A 27,483-nucleotide genomic window follows, 5' to 3' on the forward strand; every position below is an offset into this window, starting at 1 on the left:
TGGGGGGCTGGGACCACAGGAGTGGGGAGCACGTGCCTCTGGGCCTGCCTGGGGGCCCAGGGAGACTCACAGCACCAGTGTCTCCCTGGAGCTCGCAAACACGGCAGCAGTGAAGGCACAGGATGTGGGCAATGCCCCTACCTCCAGCTTAACAGAGGCCAGGGAACCTGCTCCTGGCATCTTCCCCAGCAACCCCCCAGCCTGCACCCAACCTGGGGCCGTCATGCTCTCCCCGCCTCAGCCTGAAGGGGGGCTCTGTCCTTCTCCCGCTATGCCTCCCCTGGCACATTTCCGGCTCTCTCGGCCACTCTCCATGGCAGCCGGGCATGGGCAGGGAGTAGGATGGAGCTGCTTCTCATGCCAGCTGAGGGTGGCCGCTCCAGAAAATGTGCCGGGGGAGAAAGGTGGGGGGGTCCAGCTTCCTCGGCCCCTGTTCCTGGCAACCGGGCCCTGGCAGGGGGCAGTGGGGGCGTTCCGCCACCACCTCCCCAGCCAGGCTCTCACAGGCAGCCACCATGCACAGAGCAGTGAACCAGAGAGGCCACGCTCAGCAAGCTTCATCCCTCTCCCCTCCCAGGCCTGGCTGCCAGGGACAGGGGCCAAACGTGCCAGGGGGCAGGTGCAGCGGGAGGACAGAACCCTTGATTTGTTACTATTTTCACACCCCAAAAATGTGCTGGTCCCTATATAGAACAGAACTAGACCCAGGACCAGGCCCTGCGGGACCCCACTCGATAGGCCTGTCCAGCTTGACTGTGACCTACCGCTAACGACGCTCTGGGCACGGTTTTCCAACCAGTTCTGCACCCAGCTTATAGTAGCTCCCCTAGGTTGCATTTCCCTAGTTTGTTTATGAGAAGGTCATATGAGACAGCATCAAAAACTTTACTGAAGTCAAGATATACCACATCTACTGCTTCCCCCCATCCACAAGGCTTGTTACCCTGTCGAAAAAAGCTATTAGAGTGGGTTGGCATAATTTATTCTTGACAAATCCATTCTGACTGTTACTTATCACCTTATTATCTCCTAGGTGTTTGCAAATTGATTGCTTAATTATTTGCTCCCTTATCATTCCAGGTACTGAAGTTAAGCTTGACTGAATGATTTGACTGAAGAGAGTGTGGTGGTGGGTTGAGCAGAATGGGGAGGACATACCCCACTGTAACAGGCAGTACAGAAAAAGCACTAAGGCAGAAGGGGAGGTCAAAACGAATGAGGACATCAAGACATTTCCAGGGTTCAAGATCAAAGCTATAAGCCAAAGACGAAAGATGCAGGGCTTTGAACTTGGCACATAGGGTGATGGGGAGCCAATCAATGGATTCAGAATGCGGGATGTGTAAAGGGAAGGATAATTTTTGGCAGCAGCATTTTGGACTGACTTTGCTCTTTCCAGTGTAAACATTCAGCACCATCCAGGAAGATGTGTACAAGACATATATACAGAGTCATAGATCCCAAGGCCAGAAGGGATCACTGTGATTACCTAGTCTGACCTCCTGTATAACACAGGCCAGAGAACTGCCCCCAAATAAGTCCTAGAGCGTAGAGCATCCCAGTCTGCCACATTCTCTCTCAAGCAGTGCTGAGCACCAACATCTACTGAAGTGAATGAGAGCTGAGCTTGCGTGTTACCTTTCAGAATCAAGCCCAATGTGATACTTGCATGAGAAGCAGTTGCAGGATTGGGTCTAACACACCCAGTAAATGTTTGCAAAGCTAGAAAGCCTCTGAAACTTTAACCTGATAAACCCGTCATACCAAAGATCTATCTTGCTTTAAGATTAAACTCAATAAGTTTATGGAGGAGATGGTATGATGGGATAACATGGTTTTGGTAATTAAATATTCACGGTAAATAGGCCCAATGGCCTGTGATGGGTTTTAGATGGGGTAAGATCCAAGTTACCTGGGAAAGAATTTTCTGGGAAAGAATTTTCTGTAGTATCTGGCTGATGAATCTTGCCCATATGCTCAGGGTTTAGCTGATCGCCATATTTGGGGTCGGGAAGGAATTTTCCTCCAGGGCAGATTGGAAGAGGCCCTGGAGGTTTTTCGCCTTCCTCTGTAGCATGGGGCACGGGTCACTTGCTGGAGGATTCTCTGCTCCTTGAGGTCTTTAAACTACAATTTGAGGACTTCAATAGCACAGATATAGGTGTGAGGTTTTTTTTGTAGGAGTGGTGGGTGAAATTCTGTGGCCTGCGTTGTGCAGGAGGTCAGACTAGATGATCATAATGGTCCCTTCTGACCTAAATATCTATGAATCTATGAATCTATGAACCTTTAATCACAGACACCAGTGTTTGCCTCTAATTAATCTTAAGTGGGTAACAGCTGCCTTAAAATGGGGGTTTCCAAAATAAATACACATGCCAGCTAAAGCCAGTATTCATCACCAGGCCCAGGAAAGGACGGGCACCATAATGGATTATAAACCCCGCCTATCAGCATCTCAGGGAATGCTTCACTGTAAGATACACAAGGAACCTGATCTTTGAGATTTGTTACACAAAATAATTGTTCAGTAAAGTATGTTTACAAAGGCAGAAAAGGGCAAACTCGCTTGTAAAGTGTCAGGAAGTATTAGTTGATTTTCAGAAGATTGTGTCGTTTAAAATATTTCATATCTTGAAAGGTCAATACCTTTAGTAATGGGGAAAAATGCCCTGGGAGCATCAGCGTAAGAAGTGTTCTTTGCAAAGTATATGCAGTAGGACGCCATTTATCTTGAGGCCATCATTATTTACAGGAGACAGGTGTAATACCACTGTGCCTTCACTGCATTAGCGTCAGGAAGTAGCTAAGCCACAAAAACATGAAAGCAAATATCCTTGCCCTTAATGAACTACATTGCTTCACTTGTTCCAAGATCCAGGTTTTGGGTTGTTGGGGCTTAATTAATTATTTATTTTTTTAAATGAGATTTCTCCACTGCTTTTCAATGCGACCAGGGAATTGCTCAGTCTTTGCTTTCTTCTCTTGGAGATTATCTAGAGTGCATGGGCTGCTAACAGACTAACCTCTTAAAGGTTACATCATTATTTTCCATTTAGTTTTCTTTCTAATGTTAAGTTGTGAGAGTGACAGGTGCATCTTAATCTTCTTTTGCAATTAAACCTTCAGCAAGGTTGGAAGAGATCTCTAGATGATTTTTTGCAATATGTTTCCATCTGTTCTGCTGCTACTAGTGGAATTCTCAAATACTGAAATTTTATCCAGCTTGAGAAATGGATTCTTATGGGTGTTTCTTGCTTGTCTAGACTCAGGGTTTGTGGTTTATTTTGGCAGATTTAGGCTAATTTATTGCAAGTCAAAATTGGATTTTAAAATGATTTTCCTTGAACTACATCAAAACCAGGCCACCTCTTGAGCTCTGTGACCCTGCCGGTGAGCTCCCAGTTAGTGGGTGAGATATTTATGTTCTGCTGGACCCTCCACAAATAATTCTCAAAATGGGAAATTTCAGGTATTTTTTTTTTAAAGTAAAAGTTCAAGATGGGCCTGCAGCAAAATCCCAGATCCAAACACTGCTGAACACTGGGGAGATTGAAATCCAAACCCAGTAAAGCTTTGAACTTTGCAATTGGCCACTATCCTTGCAATGATCTGAGCCAAACCCCCAGATCCAGGCTTTCCTGAACGTTAGTGTCTTCTAAACTGAAATCCAGAACCACATTCTGCACCGTAAGCACATCTCTCATCCAACCTAGGAGTGTTTCTAGTCAAATAGTGCACAGCAAGCTAGGGTGTAAACCTGCCGCACACTAACTGTCCCTGTGAACACTGCTGCCGTACACTAATATCTCCTGCTTTGAAACAGGAGTAGATCAAAGTGAACTTGGGAACCGATAGTGTGCAGCAGCCGTGTCCACACAGACACACAGGGCACAGCAGGTTAGTGCAGGGTAGATTTACACCCCAGCTTGCTGTGCACTATTTGGTCATCTAGACAAGCCCTCAGATTTCCTCGGCCAGGGTTCTATTATCTGTAACCTAAAGCTGCAAATGACCTCTAGCTAGTTGTATTTCAAGTGCTAATCACATTAGTATCTCCACCCCAACGTTCATCTGCAGTGTGACATAGCATGGGCACAACTGAGCTGAAGATCTGGAAATACAAGTGACTTGCAGAGTTCAGATTTAAAATAAAAATGTCAGTCCACATGTCTGTTTAAAAGGAACCATTGTGGGCTCTTCATAGAAAATAAGCACAAACTGAAATGCAGTTACCTTGCAAAAGAAATGCAACACATCTAGTGTGTGCAGTGTTGCTGTTGCTGTGGTGGTCCCAGGATATTGGAGAGACAAGGTGGGAGAGGTAATATATTTTACTGGACCAACTTCCGTTGGTGAGAGAGACAAGCTTTCGAGCTACAGAGCTTTTCTTCAGATCTGGGAAAGGTACTCAGTGTCACAGCTAAATACAGGACAAAAAGGGAGTTTAAGTGGATTACGGATTGTTGTAATAAGCCATAAATCCAATGTTTTTATTAAAACCATGATTTTTAGTGTCTAGCCAAGTTATGAATTTAAAGCTTCCAGGCTCATCTTTTGAAGGTGGTGTGCAGGTTTCCTTTGAGGATGGGGACTGAGAGGTCAGATGCAGAGGGATCGCTTTGTGAAAAGTGCTCACCCACATGCGATAAGTTGTTTTTGTCTTGTTTTCCTGTGTGAGTTCATTCAAGAGTGTAGTGATTGTCTGGTTTCACCCACAGCTGTTATTGGGTCATTTAGTGCACTAGACGAGGTGCACCATATGTTGTGATGGGCATGCGTAGGACCCATGGTTCTTGAAAGGCGCGTTGTGGGCGGTGTTGATCACTGTAGCAGTGGAGCTATGTCTGCATCTGTTGTTTTGGCAGGGTCTGGCACCGCTTTGAGTTGGTCTGTCGGGAGCTTGCTTCTGGCAGTAAGCTCGGAGAGGTTGGGGGGGCTCGGTTGCAGGCTAGAAGAGGGGGCTTAGGAGAGATTTTTCAGGATGGGATCCCCATTGAATACGGGTTGTAGTTGTCTGATGATACCTCACATGGGTACTAGTGTGGGGTGACAGGTGACAACTAGGGGTGTGCAGTTGGAGGGGTTTTTATTTCTGTAGTGACGCACGTTCTGCCACCCAAATACCCAGAGAGAACCTGCTTTGATACAGAAATGTGGTGTTAATGGGCCACTTTATCTTGAATGGTCCCTTGAAATACGTGCTAACTACTTATGCTAAACTAGCTATTTGACCTTGTACTTAGCTATGACACTGTGAGTACCTTTCCCAGACCTTAATCATAGAATATCAGGGTTGGAAAGGACCTCAGGAGGTCATCTAGTCCAACCCCCTGCTCAAAACAGAACCAACCCCAAGTAAATCATCCCAGCCAGGGCTTTGTTAAGCCGGGCCTTAAAAACCTATAAGGATGGAGATTCCACCACTTCCCAAGGTAACCCATTCCAGTGCTTCACCACCCTCCTAGTGAAATAGTGTTTCCTAATATCCAACCTAGACCTCCCCCACTGCAACTTGAGACTATTGCTCCTTGTTCTGTCATCTGCCACCACTGAGAACAGCCAAGCGCCATCCTCTTTGGAACACCCATTCAGGTAGTTGCTGAGGGGGGATTTGAAAGCTGCTATCAAATCCCCCCTCACTCTTCTTTTCTGCAGACTAAATAAGCCCAGTTCCCTCAGCCTCTCCTCATAAGTCATGTGCCCCAGCCCCCTAATCATTTTCGTTGCCCTCCGCTGGACTCTCTCCAATTTGTCCACATCCCTTCTGTAGTGTGGGGCCCAAAACTGGATGCAATACTCCAGATGTGGCCTTACCAGTGCCAAATAGAGGGGAATAATCACTTCCCTCAATCTGCTGGCAATGCTCCTACTAATGCAGCCCTATATGCCGTTAGCCTTCTTGGCAACAAGGGCACACTGTTGACTCATATCCAGCTTCTCGTCCACTGTCACCCCTGGGTCCTTTTCTGCAGAACTGCCGCTTAGCCAGTTGGTCCCCAGCCTGTAGCGGTGCATGGGATTCTTCCGTCCTAAGTGCGGGACTCTGCACTTGTCCTTGTTGAACCTCATCAGATTTCTTTTGGCCCAATCCTCCAATTTGTCTAGGTCACTATGGACCCTATCCCTACCCTCCAGCATATCTACCACTCCTCCCAGTTTAGTGTCATCTGCTAACTTGCTGAGGGTGCAATCCATCCCATCAACCAGATCATTAATGAAGATGTTGAACAAAACCAGCCAAGGGACAGACCCCTGGGGCACTCCGCTTGATACTGGCTGCCAACTAGACATCAAGCCATTGATCACTATCCATTTAGCCGGACAATCTAGCCAGCTTTCTATTCACCTTATAATCCATTAATCTAATCCATACTTTTTTAACTTGCTGGCTAGAATACTGTGGGAGACCATACCAAAAGCTTTGCTAAAGTGAAGGTATGTCACGTCCACCACTTTCCCCATATCCACGGAAAGAAAAGGAGTACTTGTGGCACCTTAGAGACTAACCAATTTATTTGAGCATAAACTTTCGTGAGCTACAGTCTGCGAATACAGACTAACACGGCTGTTACTCTGAAACCTGTCATATCCACAGAGCCAGTTATCTCATGATAGAAGGCAATCATGGTCAGGCATGACTTTCCCTTGGTGGTGAATCCATGTTGACTGTTCCTGGTCACCTTCCTCTCTTCCAAGTGCTTCAAAATTGATTCCTTGAGGACCTGCTCCATGATTTTTCCAGGGACTGAGGTGAGGCTGACCGGTCTGTGGTTCCCCAGATTCTCCTTCTTCCCTTTTTTTAAAGATGGGCACTATATTTGCCTTTTTCCAGCCTCCCACCCCTGCAGACAGATGTGGTCAAACCGGCTTCCCTAGACTTCAGCTGAAGCCCATTGTCTGACGGTACTTCCATGTTAATGGGAGCAGCTCATGTTAAAGATTTTCCATTGTCCCTGGTGTGGGAGGATCAGGACACCAGTCTAAGAGCAGACATCTGACTCCACCTCCCGCTGAGGTATTCAAAGACAATAATTTATAGAGTCAACCGGAACTCGCAAGTTGTACATAGACAGAGCCCCCAAATCATCACACCTAGAAAACTGATGAGGAAAAACAAAAGGAACTGAGTTCACTCAACTTGTGAGACAATTTGACAGAAACTAACATCAATAAGAGTTGCTGGCTGCTCAGCACTTTTGAAAGTCGGGTCATTTATTTAGACACTGACGTACTGATTTAGGAGTTAGAGTTAACACAATGTTGGCCTGAATGTGTCTCTCTCTGGGATAATTTTTATTTTATTTGAATTCCACTGCAAACAATCTTGTTTGTTTTTAAACACAAGCCTTCCCTTCCACGATTTCTGACCCGCTGTGCCGAAGATAGGTAATTTTCTAAGTCTCATGACCTAGAAACTGACTACAAACAAAAGGGAAACGCTTGAGTAGTCTATTTTCACAGTCCAAACCACAGAAAATGCAAACTTGCTTTTTTAAAGTTCTTTCTGTTTTAATTAACTGAGGTGCTGTCTATGACACAGCTGGGTTGCCAACTCTCCTGATCTATCACAAACCTCACAATATTTTGTGTTTTTCTTAAAGGTCCAGGAGTCATGTGATTAGAGCAAAATCTCAGCTTTTATTTTAAAAATAGAGTCTGGTGCTCATTGTTGCAAAGTAAACCTTGAAAACATGACCTGTAAAAGCTCTACTACATTGATGTGAAATACAAAAGGTTAAAAGAAAAAGCAAGCCATGATTTAGCAATGCCTAAAACACATTGTGCTCTATCAAGGCAGTGTGCTTCATAGTAAAGGCAGGGGATGGGGCCTTCTAATTGCACATATCCTGGAAAATCAATGGGGACATGGGGAAGGGGCCCCATAGATTCGTGGAGCCAGGATTCATCCATATGGATGGCTACGCTTCAGTATTGGCAGCACTAGCAGCTTCAAAGGAGATTCTGAGGGAGTTAACCATAGAAATATAGGGCTGAAAGGGGCCTTGAGAAGTCATCCAGCCTAGCCTCTGAGCTGAGGCAGGACAAAGTAAACCTAGATCATCCCTGACACAGGTGTTTGTGAAACCTGTTCTTAAAAACCTCCAATGGCGGGGATTCCACAGCCTCCCTTGGAAGCCCATTCTAGAGCTTAACTATCCTTAGAGTTAGAAGGTTATTCCTAATATCTAATCGAAATCTTCCCTGCTGCAGATTAAGCCCATTCCTTCTTGTCCTGCCTTCAGAGGACACGGAGAACAATTGATCACTGTCCTCTTCATAACAGCACTTACCATATTTGAAGACTGTTATCAGGACCCCACTCAGTCTTTTCTCAAGACTACACCACCAGTTTTTTTAACCTTTCCTCATAGGTCAGTTTCTCTAAATCTTTTGTCATTTTTGTTGCTCTCCTGGGGACTCTCTCCAGTTTCTCCGCATTTTTCCTAAAGCGTACTCCAGCTGAGGGCTCACCAGTGCCAAGTGGAGCAGGACAATTACTTCCCGATACTACGCTCCCGTTAATATGCCCCAGAATGATATTAGCCTTTTCTGCAACTGCATCAAATTATTGGCCCAGAGCTTAATTTGTGATCCACTGTAACCCTCCAAGTCTTTTCAGCAGTACTACCACCAGCCAGTTATTCTCCACTGTGTAGCTGTGTATGTGATTTTTCCTTCCTGAGTGTAGTACTTTCCACTTGTCTTTACTGAATGTAATCTTGTTGCTTTCAGAAAGATTCTCCAATTTGTCAAGGTTGTTTTGAATTCAAATCCTGGCCTCCAAAATGCTTGTAGCCCTTCCCAGCTTGGTGTCATCTGAAAATTTTACACACATACTTGCCCCTCCATTTTCCAAGACTTTAATGAAAATAATAATTAGTACTGGAACCAGGACAGACCCTGAGGGGCCCACAAGATATGGCCCCCTAGTATGACAGTGAACCATTGGTAATTACTCTTTGAGAATGTCAACTGTCTAAATGGGCCATCTTGATTACCACTACAAAAGTTTTTTCTCCTGCTGATAATAGCTCATCTTAACTAATTAGCCTCTTACAGTTTGTATGGTAACTTCCAACTTATCTGTATGTGTATATATATATAATCTTACTATATGTTCCATTCTATGCATCCGATGAAGTGGGCTGTAGCCCATGAAAGCTTATGCTCTAATAAATTTGTTAGTTTCTAAGGTGCCACAAGTACTCCTATTCTCTTTGAGAATGGTCTTTCATAGAGTTATGCACCTACCTTTTAGATAATTTCAGCTAGACTTCATTTCCCTAGTTTGCTTATGTCCTGTAGAACTGTGTCAAAAGCCTTACTAAAATGAAGATACATCATGTCTACAGCCGTCCCATAATCCACTAACCCAGCAACCCTGTCAAAGAAGGAAATTAGATTGGTCCTGCATGGTTTGTTCTTGGTAAATCCATGCTGGCTATTCCTTATCACCCTATTATCCTCTAAGTGCTTACAAATTGATTGTTAATAGTTTTTCCAGTATGTCTCCAGGTATTGAAGTTAGGATGACTAGACTACAATCCTCCAGTCCTCTTTGTTTAGAGACTGGGGATCCCTTAGATCTGTCTGCATTGGAGAGAAATAGTCTGGGAGATTTTCTGAAAGGCTGAGGAGTCCTATCCAAATAGAAGGCTAGTACTCTCCCGACATCGTGAGTAATGTTGCCTCCTGTTTGTCCTAGTGCAGTCTGGGAAAGAAAGCAGGGAGGTGGATAAGCTAATTTATGTGGAATTCTGAAGATATTCTTGGTAGGAATTTGGGGTGTGGTTGTAATGTAACCCTGTCTTTTAAAAAGATTGTAAAGTGGGGGGAGGGTACACCATTAGAGCCCTTCTCTCTCCTACTCTCCAAGCAGAGGTAATGGCCACTAGGATGTGGTTTTCATAGAGAGGTGTAGAAGAGAACAGGGGGCCAATGGGTTTGAAGGGAGGCCTTGTAAGGCACTTGAGGACAAGACTGAGGTCCCATGCCTGTGTAGGACATCTGATTTGTGGGAAGAGGTTACCCACACCCTTGAGAAAACTTCTTGTTGTAGGATAAGTGAAAACAGAGTTATTATAAATATAAAGGGAAGGGTAACCACCTTTCTGTATACAGTGCTATAAAATCCCTCCTGACCAGAGGCAAAATCCTTTCACATGTAAAGGGTTAAGAAGCTAAGGTAACCCCACTGGCACCTGACCCCAAATGGCCAATGAGGGGACAAGATTCTTTCAAATCTGGAATGGGGGGACAAAGGGTTTTGTCTGTCTGTGTGAGACCTTTGCCGGGAACAGATCAAGGATGCAAGCCTTCCAACTCCTGTAAAGTTAGTAAGTAATCTAGCTAGAAAATGCGTTAGATTTTCTTTTGTTTAATGGCTTGTAAAATTTGCTGTGATGGAGGGAATGTGTATTCCTGTTTTGTGTCTTTTTGTAACTTAAGGTTTTGCCTAAAGGGATTCTCTGTGTTTTGAATTTGATTACCCTGTAAAGTATTTACCATCCTGATTTTACAGAGGTGATTCTTTTACCTTTTCTTCCAATAAAATTCTTCTTTTAAGAACCTGCTTGATTTTTCATTGTTCTTAAGATCCAAGGGTATGGGTCTGTGTTTACCTCTACCAATTGGTGAGGATATTATTCTGAAGCCTTCCCCAAGAAAGGGGGTGTAAGGCTTGGGGGGATACTTTGGGGGAAGACATCTCCAAGTGGGCTCTTTCCCTGTTCTTTGTTTAAATCACTTGGTGGTGGCAGCATACTGTTCAAGGCCAAGGCAAAGTTTGTACCTTGGGGAAGTTTTTAACCTAAGCTGGTAAGAATACGCTTAGGGGGTCTTTCATGCAGGTCCCCACATCTGTACTCTAGAGTTCGGAGTGGGGAAGGAACCTTGACTTGTCCATTTATTCTTTTACATAGAGACTGTCCGGTTTGGCCAATGTACATGGCAGAGGGGCATTGCTGGCACATGATGGCATATATCACATTGGTAGATGCGCAGGTGAATGAACTTGGATTTAAACTTGGAGAGTGGTCAGTTTGGATGAGCTATTACCAGCAGGAGAGTGAGTTTGTGTGTGTATGGGGGTGGGTTTTTGGAGGGGGGTGAGAGAGTGAGAGAACCTGGATTTGTGCAGGAAATGGCCTAACTTGATTATCATGCACATTGTGTAAAGAGTTGTCACTTTGGATGGGCTATCACCAGCAGGAGAGTGAATTTGTGTGGGGGGGTGGAGGGTGAGAAAACCTGGATTTGTGCTGGAAATGGCCTAACCTGATGATTACTTTAGATAAGCTATTACCAGCAGGACAGTGGGGTGGGAGGAGGTATTGTTTCATATTCTCTGTGTATATATAAAGTCTGCTGCAGTTTCCACGGTATGCATCCGATGAAGTGAGCTGTAGCTCACGAAAGCTCATGCTCAAATAAATTGGTTAGTCTTTAAGGTGCCACAAGTACTCCTTTTCTTTTTGCGAATACAGACTAACACGGCTGTTACTCTGAAACCTGAAGATAAATCGTCATCATCATCTTCATCATCGCTTGACAAAGATGGAGCAGTCATGGATGCTGAGGGACTGCATGTATGTCAGGGGACTGAGATGTGGCAGGTAACGAGATCGTGTCAGTGTCGAGTAGGGGAGGATCAGACGTCTCTGAGACGAGTAAGTCTTTAGAAAAATGAAATGCCTGCAATACCGGAATAAACAAGGAAGAACTAACTAAGGACAGGGAGCTGACTATTCTAAAAACAAAATAAAGGGAAAAATTTGAGGGGGAAAAAGGAAAAGAAAGCAAGTATAAATACTAACTAACAGAAACTCTATGAACTAGCAATATGAACTCAAAACAGAAAGTAAGATATGGATGAGGAATTCCCAAATCGAACGCTGCTGAGACTCCATCTCAGGCCAAAGGCGACTGAGAAGAAACCGAGGGCAGTTTGCACACACATCACTATATAGCCCTGAGGCAGGGCACGAGATGGGGAGAGTGCATGTGTGGACCAACCGGACACTGCTATCTAAAATTTCCAAGATACAGGATACAGGGAAGCAAATACACCTAGAGTGGAACACCCATAGGGATGCTACTCAAAGAAGAAGAAGAATGAGATCCAATGTCTGGAAGCGATTAAACACTGAATCTACCAAGGGATGTGGTAGATTCTCCATCATTTGGAGTCTTTACATGAAGACCAGATGTCTCTCTAAATGTATTAGTATTTATGATTTGTATCACCGTAGTACCTGGCAGCCCCAGTCATGTACCAGGTCCCCACTGAGCTAGGCGCTGTACAAACAGAGCAAAGAGACAGTCCCTGCCCCAGGGAGCTTACGATGTAAGGATAAAACAAGAGACTAAAGATGGATACAGACAGACCAAAGCCCTAGTTTAACTAGACAACTGGGCTTGATGCAACAATCCCTGGTGGCATTCTCTGGCCTTTTGTACAGGAGGTCACAGTACATGATAATAAAAGTCCTTTCAGGCCTTACAACCCAGAAGGGTGCTGACTTCAGAAGTCACCTCAAAAGCAGCACCTCAGTGTGGTGCCAGAGGGCCAGGCTGTATTCGCTCAAAGGTTCACTTAGGTTACGGAGTTCAAAATGCTGCTTAATATAACAAGGCCTCAGCCTGCAGCTCTCCTGCTTGCGGAGCAACTTTCGACTTTAGGCTGTGGAACAACCTCAGGGCCCACATCATGTCAGAAATTCTGCTTTGTCACTGCATCAAAGACAAATCGAAATGACAAGATCCACAGGCCACATTTTGTAAAATACATTTTGGCCATAGGTACCAAACTGACTGACATTAAGAGAGACTCCGATGCCATACCACCGTGATGAGCATGGCATGAACAGAGAAGGTCAGATCCACCTTTGTTGAGTCACCATTTACATCAGAGAGAGTACATAAAAATGGCCATATTGGGTCACACCCATGTCCTGTCTTCTGACAGTGGCCAGTGCCAGGTGTTTCCGAGGGAATGAATAAAACAGGGCAATTCATTGAGGAATCCATCTCCTGCTGGGCAGTCCCAGCTTCTGGAAAATGCTACATTCTGACTGAGCAGTATTTTCCTCCCCTTTGCTCTGATGTAAACAGCAAGATCAGGCACAAAGCAATGGTAAATTGGGCCCACAGGATCAAAGAGTGATTCATGGAATATATTTCAAAGCTGTCATTGCTTGTTTTGGTATGGTTGAATACATCTTTTTCACAGTCGATACACACTAACTACACCAATCAGGAGTGATCGTTTGAGGCAGAGCCTGGTCTCTGTGTAGATCACTACCTTGAACTGCAATAAAGCAATAAGCCCCTGTAATTGGATTTTGCAATGGGCCCTGGACCATTCAGTAATTAATGAGCTATGGTAAAGCTAACTTATATCAGCAATAGTCAAAGCTGGATTGCAACCTAAGCAGTAAAGATACCCAGCCCCACAAACGTGGCTGCACTTTTGGGGGTGTCACTCTGTTAGATCCCCTTCACTGCAGGCACCCATTGCCTCCCCTACCCACAGCCACGACCTACATACACCTTGTAAGATTAATTACGTTCCTGCCTTTATGCTGGTCCCTAAGTGCTGCACCTTCCCTTTGAAATCCTTTGAAATTCCCTTTGAAATGACACATGATTGTACCCTTGCCCCCACCTGCCTGCAATCTCCTATGTCTCCTTCATCACTAGCTCCTCCAGCCAGATGTACCCCTGGCCCCCTAGCTGCCAATCCAACCCTCAGATGTGCTACCTGGATTACAGAAATCTACTAGAGGCTCACAAAACCAAGACCAGCCCTGGCTAATAAGGGAGGCAAATAATTTCCTGATTAGCTGGTCAAAGCTGAGAGTTTGAGATGCAGCTGAGAACCACAAGCGCCAGTTGGACAGACTGCAGCGTTAGGCTCAGAGCTGGCTATCATTTGGCTGGGGATGGAGTCTGTACACATGGCATGAACAGACCATTTCCTCAGAGCAAAATCCTGCTCTTGGCAGTTGGGAACCAAGTGAGGTATCGGGGGGGGGGGGGCAGGGGAGGGAAGAGGATGGGGTATCAGGGAAGAGATGTGTGTGGAGAGGCTGTGGATGTCCGTATGTTCCCAAAGCCATCCTAACACTGCGGGCCAAGACAGCTCACAGTGGATGGGCAAGCAGCATGTGAGGCATGTTGCCCCAAAAGCTGAGAGTGGCTGTCCCCGTGCCCCGGTAGTGAAGCGTTGGTGGATGTGGCAGCCAGGCTCTCAACCCAGCACTTGCTTGATGATAATAAATATTAACACTAATAATTTGCAAATGTAACTATTTGCTTCCATACAGGATCATGGTACAGTGATCTACTACCAATGTTATATGCTAATACAATACCTCAAAATTTGCTAATATAACATAACAATCCCATTCTACATCGGGTACAGAAGGATCCCCCAAGTGTCTGCTGTAATTTTTGCCCAGTGCATGTTTCAAAATACAGTACTGTGTCAGCGGAAGACTGGCCCAGCGTGCTGGGGGGAATAAGAGCATCCGGCTTCTCTAATAAATGGTCTGTACAGACTAGGTATGAATGTAGGTTTAAGCTGGCTGGCTGGCTGACTGAGCTCAATCCAACCCCAGCAGCAAGCAGGGAGGTCACTCCAGCAGGAGATTCTGAACAGACACAAACCACACAGGGTAAGACAAGCTAAGAGAGTAAGAGGCTATGGATCAACCCAGAGTCTCAATTGTCACAAATCAGGGTGTGAGCAGTCAGGCCTACTGGTCAGAGCGGGAGCCAAGAAGCCAGTATCTATGCCCAAGGAGTGAGAGCCAGAAGCAGGATTCAGACCCAGGGTCAAGAGTCAGGAACCAAGCGGGGCTGGAGCAGACTGGAGCAGGGCAAGAAGGCTGGGAATGAAGCTGCAGGCATGTGCATTGAGCAGTCTGAGGTCAGTCACTGCTGACTTCCTTGGCCTGTCAGGTGGAGTGGTCAATCAAGCAGCCCTACCGTGGCTCAGCTGTGCTCAGAGTCCTAGGCTGCCTGGAGATTGGGCCGCTGCAAGTCCTCTCCCTGAGGCTGGTAGAGAGCCAGGCCCTAGGCATTCTCCCCCTTCCTGCTCATTGCCTATCCCCTAACATCTGTGCCTGGGCTGGGGAAAGGGAACTGGAGTTAACCCCTTGTATACTGGGGACCCTGCACCCTGGCACAAGTCTCTTAACCTGAAAGGCCTCTCCTTCCCCCTCATAGAGAAGGCTGCTGGGATGGCTGGTTCCTCCTCCACCTACCACCAGCACCGTGCGTCACCAAGGATCAGGTCAGCATTTAAAGTAGGTGTCTGAGGGCAGTGGAGAAGCAGGTGGCTGACTATAGGTGCCTGACTTCTGGGGCAGGGATCCACACAGAGGAAGTAAGTGATAGGTGGGGGAGGGGGCTGGAACGGTGGCCTACACTGGGAAGGTAACTGGTTGGGGAAGAGCTCTGCAGAGGGGTGGCTTGAGTTAACGTAGCATTACCTATGCTTGTACCACAGCATCTTGGCCTGTGACCCAGCCACCTCGACCCAGTCTGTGTTATTCCCCCACAGACAATTTCTATCTGTGATCGAATCACTTGGCCATTTATTCCGTTTCAGACGAGGACAATCTGCAGACTGCAGTGCCCAAGAGCTGCAGGCTCCAGAGATCAGGGTTTTTCAAATTGCTTATTGCAGTGATACAAAGCTGACAGTAGTTTGTGCCCTGCCTGCCTGGGAACCTGATGCCGCAGACCTCCATCGCATGAGTAGTTGACTGACTGCAGTGGGATGGTCTGGGTGACTAAGTGCTGGCAGGAACGAGCCCGCGGCCATGAAGTTGAGCAGCATAACTCAAATCGTCACATTTGCAGAGAGCTGGGAAATGAATCCATCAGGTCAGGGGATGAGCAGGCAGCAGGGGAAAGTTTGATGGAAAGATCTTGTGGCACCAACATGTAGCTAAATATAAGGAACAACTGGCCAACTGGTAGGGCTCTGACAGAGAATCTGACGCAATCTGTGAGGATTAACCCCTCTGGAGATAGCATGAACAAGAAGCTGAAGGGAGCCACGATCTGGTGTTGCACTCTCTTCCTATTAGAACACTGCCCTTGGCGTATCTCTGTCACTCAGCTTCAGTCATCCGGAGACATCTACATCTCGTCGCTAAAGGTCACGTGGCAAAACAGAGCTGCTTTGTCCTCACAGGCATCCACTGTGTATTCAGTTTGTGCCAGCATTCAGGCTGAAGTAGGTACCCAGATTGGAGTGCGGCCAGGCCTCTGGGGCTCACACACCTCTCGGGGAAAAGGCCAGGGGGTCTTTAGTAACAGCACCATTTCCTGAAGGCAACAGCATCTTGGGTTTTCCTTGGCAGCTGCTTCAGTATGGACTATATTTGACATTGCCTAGCCTGTGAGATGTACTAAGTCCTCAGCCTCAGCTGGTACAGTGGCAGGGCTTCTAGGCTTCACCAATATATCAGTGATATTGATTTTTCTTCTACAATTGAAAGGTTAAATTGCAATGAAATCACTGCTAATGCCGACTTGATGATAGCAGCCGAGAAATCATAGAGCCAAGTTCTCTGCTGGTGCAATCTGATGGAGCCCAACTGACTTTCTATAGTACTCTGCCAACTGACACCAGCAGAGAATCTGGCCCACAGCTTTAAAGCAATGGGGTCTTAAAGTAATATAGAAGCACTAATGAATGATGGCTAGCTAAGTGTTGCAGGCAGTCTGCCAGGACTGAATTAACTGTACAAGAGACTAGATGGATGGTTGGGGCAAAAATATATCTCCCATCAACTCAACATTAGGATTGTTCTAAGTACTTTGTTATCAAGTCATTATTCTTGGAGACATCCACTCCTGAGCAGGATGTGGAAAAATACTAATTTCATACCATTTCATTATAGCAAAGCTGCACTGGCCAGCTCTGGGCACGTGACTATAATTGATTTTTGTTGTTGTTAACTTTACTGTATTGCTTCCCTGTGTCCTGGAAGCTCTGATCAATAATGATCTGATGACAGCTGTATGAGGTTTTCCCATCTGTAGAATGGGCATAATAGCATCTACCCACAGGACTGCTGTGAGGATTAGTTAATGAGCCAGTTTCAGATCTAGTGTAAGTAAGTGCGGCTCCCATGGAAGCCACTGGGCTCAATTCAGTGGGAACAGAACTAGGTGTGAGGTGGTTAGAAATTGGTCAGGAAGAGGATATAAGAGGCAGTGTACTTGTATCAATGTGGCGTTCAGTAGGATTCAAAGTGAGTGAATTACATGCCCAGTGGCTGTAAGAGAAAGCAGGAAAAGTAACTGAGAGGACAGTGTACAAGAAAGCAGTCTGCTCACTCCTCTGGTTTACCATGCTCTGCATTATCCCCAGTGCTCAAAGGACTCCATTCATCCCTGGATTAAGAGGGCGTAATGTCCTTGGCTTCAATAGAGCTGCGATTGCTTACGCCCGGGGCTGGGTTTGGTCCCCTAAGTATACACCATGCTGATCTTGCACATCCACTGAATACCCAACAGAGAGGGCTAGGAATGCCACGCAATGGCGAGAGAACTCCCCACCTGTCCATGTCAGTCCGTATACGTTGTATACAGGGAGAGACACTCACATGCCGGTTTTATCCCAATGAGTTTGGCGTGGCCACATCGAGTTATGCAGCTGATCCTTAATGTCCCCAAAGGGCTCTTGGCTTCCATTTAAGACCAGCTAAGGAGTTTGCACTGCTGTGCAGAAACCTTGGATGTCTGCTAAAGATTTCTGGCCCGAGTGAGCGTGCTATGGAAAGGGAGTTGAGGTGCTTGGGAAAGGATGGAAAGTGTCGCTGCCCCCGCCTTCTACAGCACTGTTGCTTTAAGACACCAGTGTGCTATGGAGTAGGGGGTGGGAAGGGACAGATTAAGGCTGCACAGGGCCAATATTCACCAAAATGTTCCTCCTCTCCCTGGACACAGCCCCCTTCCATACCAGGCCCCCAGCCCCCAGACTAACTCACAGGCCAGATTCTGACTCCTCAGAATCCCAAAGGAAGCCGCCCAGCTCACCCCACCAGCAGCCGGCCAGTTGCTGTCAGCTGAGCTGCCACGTCTCTGTCCAGGACATTAGATTCCTTAATCCCCTCCCAGTTAAACTAAAGCCTCTTACCTTCCCGTCCGTGGTGACTGCAGCAAAGATAGTGGAGGAGTAAGGGGCCCAGGCAACGTCCCCCACAGCAGAATTCAGGTCAAAGATGAACATCGGGGTCCTGGAAAGAAAGGCCCAGGGTGAAGAAGATCTTGTCCAATTACATGTCACTCCTGAAGAAGACTTTCAAGATGAAACACTCTGATGCTATACCCCAGGCAACCTGTGCTGGTCAGAGCAGCTGAGCCCTCATCCATGTTGCACTGGATTGTCACAGATGACAACCCCGCAGGAGTTCACAGCTGACAGTGCCCTCCTTCTCTCTCCCGTGCTGCCAAGAAGTAGGGTTAGGGGATTTTCTGTTTGAGAGAATGAAGGAGCTATTATGGGAAAGTTTGAGTGAATGTTTGAACGAGGTGAGATTAGTGGTCAGTCATCTCTGCCTATAGCGAGTTTGCTAGTCTCTGTTTGGCTCCCATGAAGATTGGCTAACAGTATCATTCCTCAGGTGGGACACAGCTGTGATGAGAGGTCCTGGTTGCAGAGGGAGAGCGGATCTCTCAGGTAGCCGGGTCCAATGCCATGCAGGGCTTTGAAACATCAGGGCAGCCACCTTGAACTGCAGTGCCCTGTTTTGACCTGTGTGGCCTGGATCCAAGCCAGTGGGCTGGTACCTGGTGTAGCTCTGTTAAAGTTTTTAAATCATGGACTGCAGGGCATCTCACCCTAGTCCTAGATACACTTATACAGGCAGCAATCCAGGGCTGTACCTGCTCTTATTACTGAAGGAACTGCTACGCTCAGGAAAAAGCAAACGAGGAGGGTAAGAGAGAATAATAAGCAATAAATCCACTTAATGGTAAAACTGTAGCCATAGATTTTGGCAGACAAAGCTAGCTGCACGCTGCATGTTTATATTGTGAGAGCATAAATCACACTTTCCAGCTGCCAAGGCCAGGACACAGCAAGACTTACTTTATGGTGTGGTCCCAGATCTTGACAGTCCAGTCAGAGCTGCAGGAAATGAAGACTTTCATGTGGTAGGGATTCCAGCTCACTGCGTCAACAGCCATGTGGTGAGCATCAAAGATGTCCAGAAACTGGCTTGAATAGGATTTTGAACACTGCAAAGGAACCAGGGATTGGCAATAAGAATCATTTGGCTGCTCTGGAAGGGTGGTTCTCCACCCTGGAGGCACCCCCGAGCAGCTTCTCTAGAGAGGCAGGGGTTGTGACCTTTTCTACCAGATCTAAGCGTCATTTAAAACATGTTTCTCTCCTTTGGCATGGAATACTGAGCCCTTCTGAGTGTCACAATTTCCAACTCTCTACCAAGAGTCTAGCTCCGTCAGCGAAGTTAACCTGAATGGGAATACGCTGGTATTTTTAAAAGGTGGTTTGAGCAGCCACGCATTTTAGCTCAGACTTGAAATTTCTGCCTTGCTGGATACACTGCGACAAATCCATCCAAGTCAGTGTTATTATCTGAGTGTGCGTGTGAGAGCAGGGTCATAACCATCCAATCCCGGCTCTTTTAGTGACAGGAGCTATGGTTTCAGAGTAGCAGCCGTGTTAGTCTGTATCCGCAAAAAGAACAGGAGGACTTGTGGCACCTTAGAGACTAACCAATTTATTAGAGCATAAGCTTTCATGAGCTACAGCTCACTTCATCAGATGCATGCAGTCGAAAATACAGTGGGGAGATTTATATACACAGAGAACATGAAACAATGGGTGTTACCATACACATGTAAGAAGAGTGATCAGGTAAGGTAAGCTATGGTGCCATAACGCACATGGCGAGATGGGCTTGCTTGCCTTGGGAACAGGGTTTGGGAGTAGTTCTGGGTGAAATAAAGCTTATGGCTTGTCCTCTGATTTGTAAACGTCTGGGTCTAGCAAGCCTGCCATTGATCAGCACTCAGACTCTCCTGTGCTTTGGGGCATTCCTGGCTGGCACGACACTTTGGTATCCACTTTGCTCCTACTGACTCATACAGAAACCCTTCCCTGCCCCATCAATGTGCACTGAAACAGAGTGTGGCAGCTCCCCATTTTATTATGGTCAGGAAGTGACAGGTTCATCATTTATTAAACCGGAGGATCAAGCCCTGGACTGGAAGTTTGAAGAACCAGTCTTAGTCCCTGCTGTGCTGTGTACACTGGGTGGTCTTGGGGGAAGTACTTAATAAGCCTAAATATTCCAACACAGGTGCCTGCAGTTAGGTCAATGGCAGCTGTTGGCAGTTAGCACCTCTAAGATCAGCGGAGGTGATTTTGTTGCCAAAACATGGATTTAGCGTAAACTTTAAGGCCACAAGTTTGAAGATGTTGGCTCTAAACCCACAGGAACAATCACCCTGCCCCACCTTGCAGGGGATTATGGAGGATAGATTAGGTACAGTTTGTAAACTGCTATAGAAATGTGATGTATTGCTAATTAGTTATCCTTTTACTGCTAGGGATAGGTCTGGACATCACGGGAGAAAGAAGCTGTCTTTCCAAACGTCCATGGATTCGAAAAGCTAAAACAGGGAGGAATCATTTGAACAAGAGCACCAGCTCCTTAACGCTATGGTAGGACCAGCGAGGACACATTTGCAAATTGCTCTAGCCGCCTTGAGCTGACACACATTCACATACCACTGACTCAGTGACTAGATCTCTAATGCCAAAAGCACAAAATGATGAATTATTACATAGAACTGCCAGCTGCTTAGTACATGAAGGGATCACCCTGAGGTCTGCGGTGGCAATATGATATCACCACCCCAGGTAAAGCAGAGCCACTGGCAGAGGTGGACTTTAGCTTTCAGTGACTGCTGCTGTGGGCACCGGTTCAAAGGCTCCAATATATGAGGGTCGTAAAGAAGAAGAATCACTTAAAGCAAAAAGAAAGTCCTTCACAAACAGCCCTTCCTCAGAGGTGGTCGATCTTTGGGCCTGTCTGCACGAAACAAAAAGCATTGCAAGAAACCACTGGTTGGATGGTCCCTCCCAACCACATTTCACATGGCAGAGCTTCACATCCGGACATTTTCCCCCAAAGCCCTTGTACCCACCATGGGCATCAGCAGCCAGAGAATCCACAGGTACCCGCATGGTTGTAATGCAACGTGCAGACCTATTGTACAATGTTGGCATGTACACAAGCTAGACACTGCAAGAATGAGTGAGACAGCCAGCCAGTTCCTGCTGGCAAGGTCCTCGTTGAGGACAGGCATGGTAGAGCCTTTGAACACAAGTTGAGTGATGTCTGCGTGGGAGGCTGTTTACCCACAGGCATTCTCATCAGCTATCCTACTTCACGGTTAGATGGACCATAAATGCCAAACAACTCCAGGTCAGCAGTTATCTTGTGAACGACAGGCTGCAAAGCACAGAAGTTCTATGCTGCTACTTTTCTAGGCCTAGTCTACACTAGAAAATTGTCGGCTTCACTATGTTGCTCAGGGGTGTGAAAACCCACACCCCTTGGGCGGTGGAGTTAAGCCGACCTCACCCCCAGTGTAGGCAGCAGTAGGTTGACAAAAGAGGTGGATTACCTACTGTGATGGGAGAACCCCTCACATCAGTGTAGGTAATGTCTACACTGAAACACTACAGTGGAGCCGCTGTGTTGCTGTAGCATTTCAAGTGTAGACAAGCCCCTAAACAGACAGGCAGAGCTTTGGCTTCCAATATAGGCACTGAGATTTTTTTTTCCCCCCAGGGGTACTCCACCCCGCCTCTGCCCCGATGCCCCACCTCCACTCCATCCCCTCCCCAAGGCCCCGCCCTCGCTCTGCCTCATCCTGCCCCTGCTCTGCCCCCTCCCACAAATCACTGCCCTTGCTCCACCCTCTTCCCCCAAGGCCCTGCTCCACTCCTCCCTGAGGCCCCTGCTCACTTGCTGCTCTCCGCTCTCCCCCAAGCCCCTCCCCCAGCCATCAAACAGCTGTTTGGCGGCACCTCCAATCGGCTAATCGGGGGCGCCACCAAACAGCTGTGGCTGATGAGTGCTGAGCACCCCCCTTTTTTTTTTTCCATGAGTGCTCCAGCCTCGGGGCACCCACGGAGTCAGCGCCTATGGCTTTCAAAGTTAATGGGCCCACTGTCTGATCATTTCCACATACTCTGAGACAAAGGGCCAAATTCTGCCAGCCCCTGCACTGGGTGAACGAAAGGCTGCTGGGTGCCTCCTCCCTATTGCACCAGTGCAGGAGCTGGACACAGGACAAGTCTAGCACTCTCCCAAGCACTAGCTAGCATGGCTAACAGCATGACGTGGCTGCAAGGAAGATGGCCAGTAAGAATGGCCAGCCCTCCTCCACCCTGCTGGCGTCTCAGAACCAGTGCTGGTGAGCACACACTGCACCTTTCCGAAGCCGCTGTGACACAGCTGCTGCACGCGCTCCCTCAGTGGGCCCTGAGCCGTTCAGCCCTGAGCTCTGCCTAGTACCCAGGGGTGCCTGAAGTTACAACCCAGGCCAAAGATTCGTTCATATGCCGTCATCTTGTCGAAACAACTAATGCCCACTGGAATTACACCAGCTACAGTTGACATTCAAAAAGAGGGGCCAGGGGCCATTTCTGTTCCGCTGATGCAAAGCTGCAAATATATTTGTTTTCATGAGGAAGTGTAACTAAATCCATGCAATGTTTCATCTATTGACTATTGCTGAATTTATTTAGAACCTTCAGTTATGATAACAGCCATTGTAACCCCAATTTGCAAGTGTATGTGCCATTGTGCAAGCAACATTCGCCCAAGTGTTGCACACACTAAGCCTCCAACTGCATGTGGTAAAGCGCAGCATCGCTTAGCACACTGGACTAGGTTCCACTCCCAACACTGCCTCGGTCTTTCTGTGAGATCCTTGGAATAGTCACTCAACGGACTTCTGAGTACCAGTTTCCTCATCTGAAAATTGGGATAATAGTACACACACACACACAGGAAGGCTTATTTCATTAACATCTGAGATCTTTCTATGGAAACTAAAATCATCATCATTCTTGTCTGCATGTGCAAAACACTTAACTGTATTTGTCAAGGTTCCTCCCCACTCTGAACGCTAGGGTACAGATGTGGGGACCTGCATGAAAACCTCCTAAGCTTATCTTTACCAGCTTAGGTCAAAACTTCCCCAAGGTACAAAATATTCCACCCTTTGTCCTTGGATTGGCCGCTACCATCACCAAACAAATACTGGTTACTGGGGAAGAGCTGTTTGGAAATGTCTTTCCCCCCAAATACTTCCCAAAACCTTGCACCCCACTTCCTGGACAAGGTTTGGTAAAAAGCCTCACCAATTTGCCTAGGTGACTACAAACCCAGACCCTTGGATCTTAAGAACAATGAACAATCCTCCCAACACTTGCACCCCCCCTTTCCTGGGAAATGTTGGATAAAAAGCCTCATCACTTTGCATAGGTGACCACAGACCCAAACCCTTGGATCTGAGAACAATGAAAAAGCATTCAGTTTTCTTACAAGAAGACTTTTAATAGAAATAGGAGTAAATAGAAGTAAAGAAATCCCCTCTGTAAAATCAGGATGGTAGATACCTTACAAGGTAATTAGATTCAAAACATAGAGAATCCCTCTAGGCAAAACCTTAAGTTACAAAAAAGATACACAGACAGAAATAGTTATTCTATTCAGCACAATTCTTTTCTCAGCCATTTAAAGAAATCATAATCTAACACATACCTAGCTAGATTACTTACTAAAAGTTCTAAGACTCCATTCCTGGTCTATCCCCAGCAAAAACAGCATATATACAGACATACAGACCCTTTGTTTCTCTCCCTCCTCCCAGCTTTTGAAAGTATCTTGTCTCCTCATTGGTCATTTTGGTCAGGTGCCAGCGAGGTTACCTTTAGCTTCTTAACCCTTTACAGGTGAGAGGAGTTTTCCTCTGGCCAGGAGGGATTTTAAAGGGGTTTACCCTTCCCTTTATATTTATGACAGTATTTGTAACAAGTGTGCATATTTTGTAGGTTCAATTTAGGATCCCATGTTTGCAAATATGGCCCAGTATGCCACCAATAAGGCTCATAATGCACATCACTACCATAACAAATGCTGAATGCATTCAGATTAGAACAGGAGGCTTGCTAAAGTGTTATGGGAATTTAATTCTTGCACTCCAAAGACTCCAATTAATCAAAATTACAAGGCTTAACTCAGTTTCTTACAAAGTCACATTCACCGTTTGGATACTCAAACTTTTCTGCACTTCCAGCATCTTCATATATCGGAAAAGGGACAAGATTAATTCTTATTAAATATTCGTATTGCAGTAGCTCCTAAGGCTCAAACCCTGACTGAGGTCCCATTGTGTTAGACGTTGGCCACCCAAAAACACAGCACCTGCCCCAGAGAGATATTCCTAAATTCAGGAGAATGATCATCATTGGGTTACCTCAATTTATCAGTCAGTGTCATCCGGAGTTTGCGAATATGATGGTGTACAGATACTCTGTCACTGAGCTGCTAGTTCTGCATATTGTTATATTGCTGGAATTTGCTTTAATGGTACATGCAGTATCAATGCTTCATGCTTTTTTACATTCAGTCATAAGGGGGATTTGTATTTGGTTTGTTTTTGAAAGTTACTCTGCTGTGAAGAGACAAATAAGACCTGGATAATTTGAAAGGGGGAGGTTCAGGTTGGATATTAGGAAAAACTTTTTCACTTGGAGGGTGGTGAAACACTGGAATGGGTTACCTAGGGAGGTGGTGGAATCTCCTTCCTTAGATATTTTTAAGGTCAGGCTTGACAAAGCCCTGGCTGGGATGATTTAGTTGGGGATTGGTCCTGCTTTGAGCAGGGGGTTGGACTAGATGACCTCGTGAGGTCCCTTCCAACACCGATATTCTATGATTCTATGAAAGGTGAGGGAAGTTACTTTATTCAACTCTCACCACATGTTATTGATTTGAAAGACCCTTAATGTCTCAGACTTTTAATCAACAAGAGTCTTGACCCAGGGCTGTCTGAATCCCATGGAAAATTAATATTCAGGGGAATATTTTTGGAGATTCTGTCTAGACAGAAGCTGATACAGTTTTGATCAAAGGAACAACATAGTCATTGCTTTGGGAGGCGGTTTTGGGAGTCAGTGGTGTCTTGGCCTACCAGGTTGTTTGATGGGGTATGCAAGACTGGTCTAGGCCTGCAGCATCAGGCTCATATGAGAAAGGCAAAATGCCCAAAGAAAAGGCTGTCTCATTAAGGCTTCAGCCTCTAATTATAAACCTGCCTCTTTAAGAAACTCCTGTTTCCCTCAGATTTGGGTTGTTGGAAGGAATCCATGCCCACACCCCTGGCAGGCTCCTTCCAGTCCTTGTAAACAAGAAACCAAGCAGTCTTGTAGCACTGGCCCTGGCCATCACAGAGTGCAGAGGTCAGGCAGAGATGGAGCAGCTCATTCCCCAGGCTCTCCTGGCATCTCAGCCAGGCTGGCTCTAGCAGGCTCTGCCTCCACTGCTCCCTGGGCCAGGAGTAGAGGGAGGAAGAGCCCATTCTCCTTCCCTCTCAGAGACCCTTCTCCACACATGCCTGGCTGAGGCCAAGTGGAAAAACTCTCTCTCCAACGGGCAGGCAAAACAGGCCGGGGCAGGGCAGAACCCTGCCAGACTTCTGCAGAAAATAAGCACCTACCTCCGTGCTCTAGTGTGTGGTATGTCTGCCCCCTCTGACCTGGCTGCTTCTGTCGGACATTCATTACAATGCTTGCCAGTGTTACTCTTAACTAAGATGACAGGCTCATAGAACTTAGAGACGGAAAAGACCCACTCTCCTTGCAAGGGTAGGAAACATGGCCTGACTGTGCAAGGCACTGTACGCTCTCAGCTCCCACTGATTCCAAGGGAGTTATGGTGCTTGGTATCTTGAAAGTTCAGATATAAATGGGGTGTGGGGTCAGGTAAGGAATCATTTCCAGAGCTGCATCGAGTTTAAGGTCAGAAGAGGCCATTAAATCATCTAGTCTTACCTGCTGTATATCACAGGCTGTTAAATTTCACCCAGCTACCCCTGAATTGAGCCCAGTAACTTGTATCTGAGCCTGTATTGAGCCCAGTAACTTGCATCACTTCTGTGAATTTTTGTTCCTATCGTAAATCACCCTCAATGTTAAAAATGTGTGCCTTATTTCCAATTTGAAAAACAAATGAGATTTTTGTCTGAAATTGTTACCTACTGAAGTTACAAAGAACTTCTAAGCTGTCTGGAACTGAAAGAAGTCGGCAAATATTTCCCCTCACTCTCCTATTCGCTGAGGCTGCTTATTACACATTTCAGAATCAAACACTACTGAAAAATGTGAAGTCTGACCTTCAGCGTGAAAGTTTTGAAGACGAGGAAAAGGATGATTAGACCCAAACCAAGAATGTGCAGAATCTGTTTCATCTTCCAGACTGTTGTCCCAGATTTGCTTAGTAAGTTTTTCTCCTATTTAGCTTATGATAGGTGTGTTCTCAGGAAGTTAGAACTATTATTAAGTTGTGATGGTAAAACAAAGAATCTGTTAACACCAGTAAAGGAATATTGTAATAAAACAGCTGGCCATAGGGTTACAAGACATTGCTGTAGAATACGGAGAAGGAAAACGAATTCAGAGAGGTTGTTTGAATTGTTAGCTAGCAGCATTGCAGCTTGCACTAAACACCTTGGCCTGACACAGAACTCTTCAATTTCTCCCTACACACGTGGACAGTTAGGGGCATCTTCAGAATCCTGTTGGGTTTCTTTAGTTTACTTACAGAAATGCTATGTATCAAGGTAATATAAGAAACAATTTTTTCAAAGGGGGCTTATAATGGGGAACAAAAAGTACAAATCAAATAGGCAGCAACCATCTTGACAGCCTCAGGCAGATTAGGACTGAGAAAATTCAGATCTCTTTAGAAACCTTTTGAAAAAAATCAAAAAGGGTTTAAAGTTGTTGCTGTTACTTCTTATGAGCCAGATCCTGAGGTGCTAAGTTAGCTTTTTTTTAGTCCTTTCTCAGGCCAACTCTTTCAGAAAGGACTAAGTAGAACCCAAGCAAAGACTTTGACTAGATCTCTCTCTTTCTCCGACATAGTCTAACGGTGTCACTGCAGTGTCGCTGGACACACACACAGTGGCTGAGCGCTGCTTCTATCCCAAGACTCGATCTCATAATTAATATCACTTTAAAAGACGTGCTCTGAATTTGCAGGGTTCGTGTAACTGCAACTTTCCTTTCAATACACAGGTCTGAACAAGTCACAAACCAGTGGGTAATATGTAAAGAGGCTGTTTTCCATTATATGTTCATATTAATGCAGAAACAGTTTGTCCTCTATGTAAAAGGGCAGTAGATAG

At 46.1% G+C, this 27,483-nt stretch overlaps 1 protein-coding gene across 1 annotated transcript in view; it reads right to left on the bottom strand.

The window, feature by feature from the left end:
• The window catches only part of DNAI1 (dynein axonemal intermediate chain 1), a 244,280-nt gene that overhangs the window by 103,507 nt on the left and 113,290 nt on the right, over nt 1-27,483 (bottom strand). Inside the window, exons 17-18 of the mRNA XM_077816997.1 lie at nt 19,118-19,266; nt 18,164-18,263 (exon numbers count right to left, since the gene is read on the bottom strand). Coding sequence (XP_077673123.1) covers nt 18,164-18,263; nt 19,118-19,266 — 249 coding nt within the window. The remainder of the gene's footprint in view (nt 1-18,163; nt 18,264-19,117; nt 19,267-27,483) is intronic.

The sequence above is a fragment of the Eretmochelys imbricata genome, chromosome 5 (assembly GCF_965152235.1).
Source record: "Eretmochelys imbricata isolate rEreImb1 chromosome 5, rEreImb1.hap1, whole genome shotgun sequence".
NCBI classification, from domain to species: domain Eukaryota; kingdom Metazoa; phylum Chordata; order Testudines; family Cheloniidae; genus Eretmochelys; species Eretmochelys imbricata.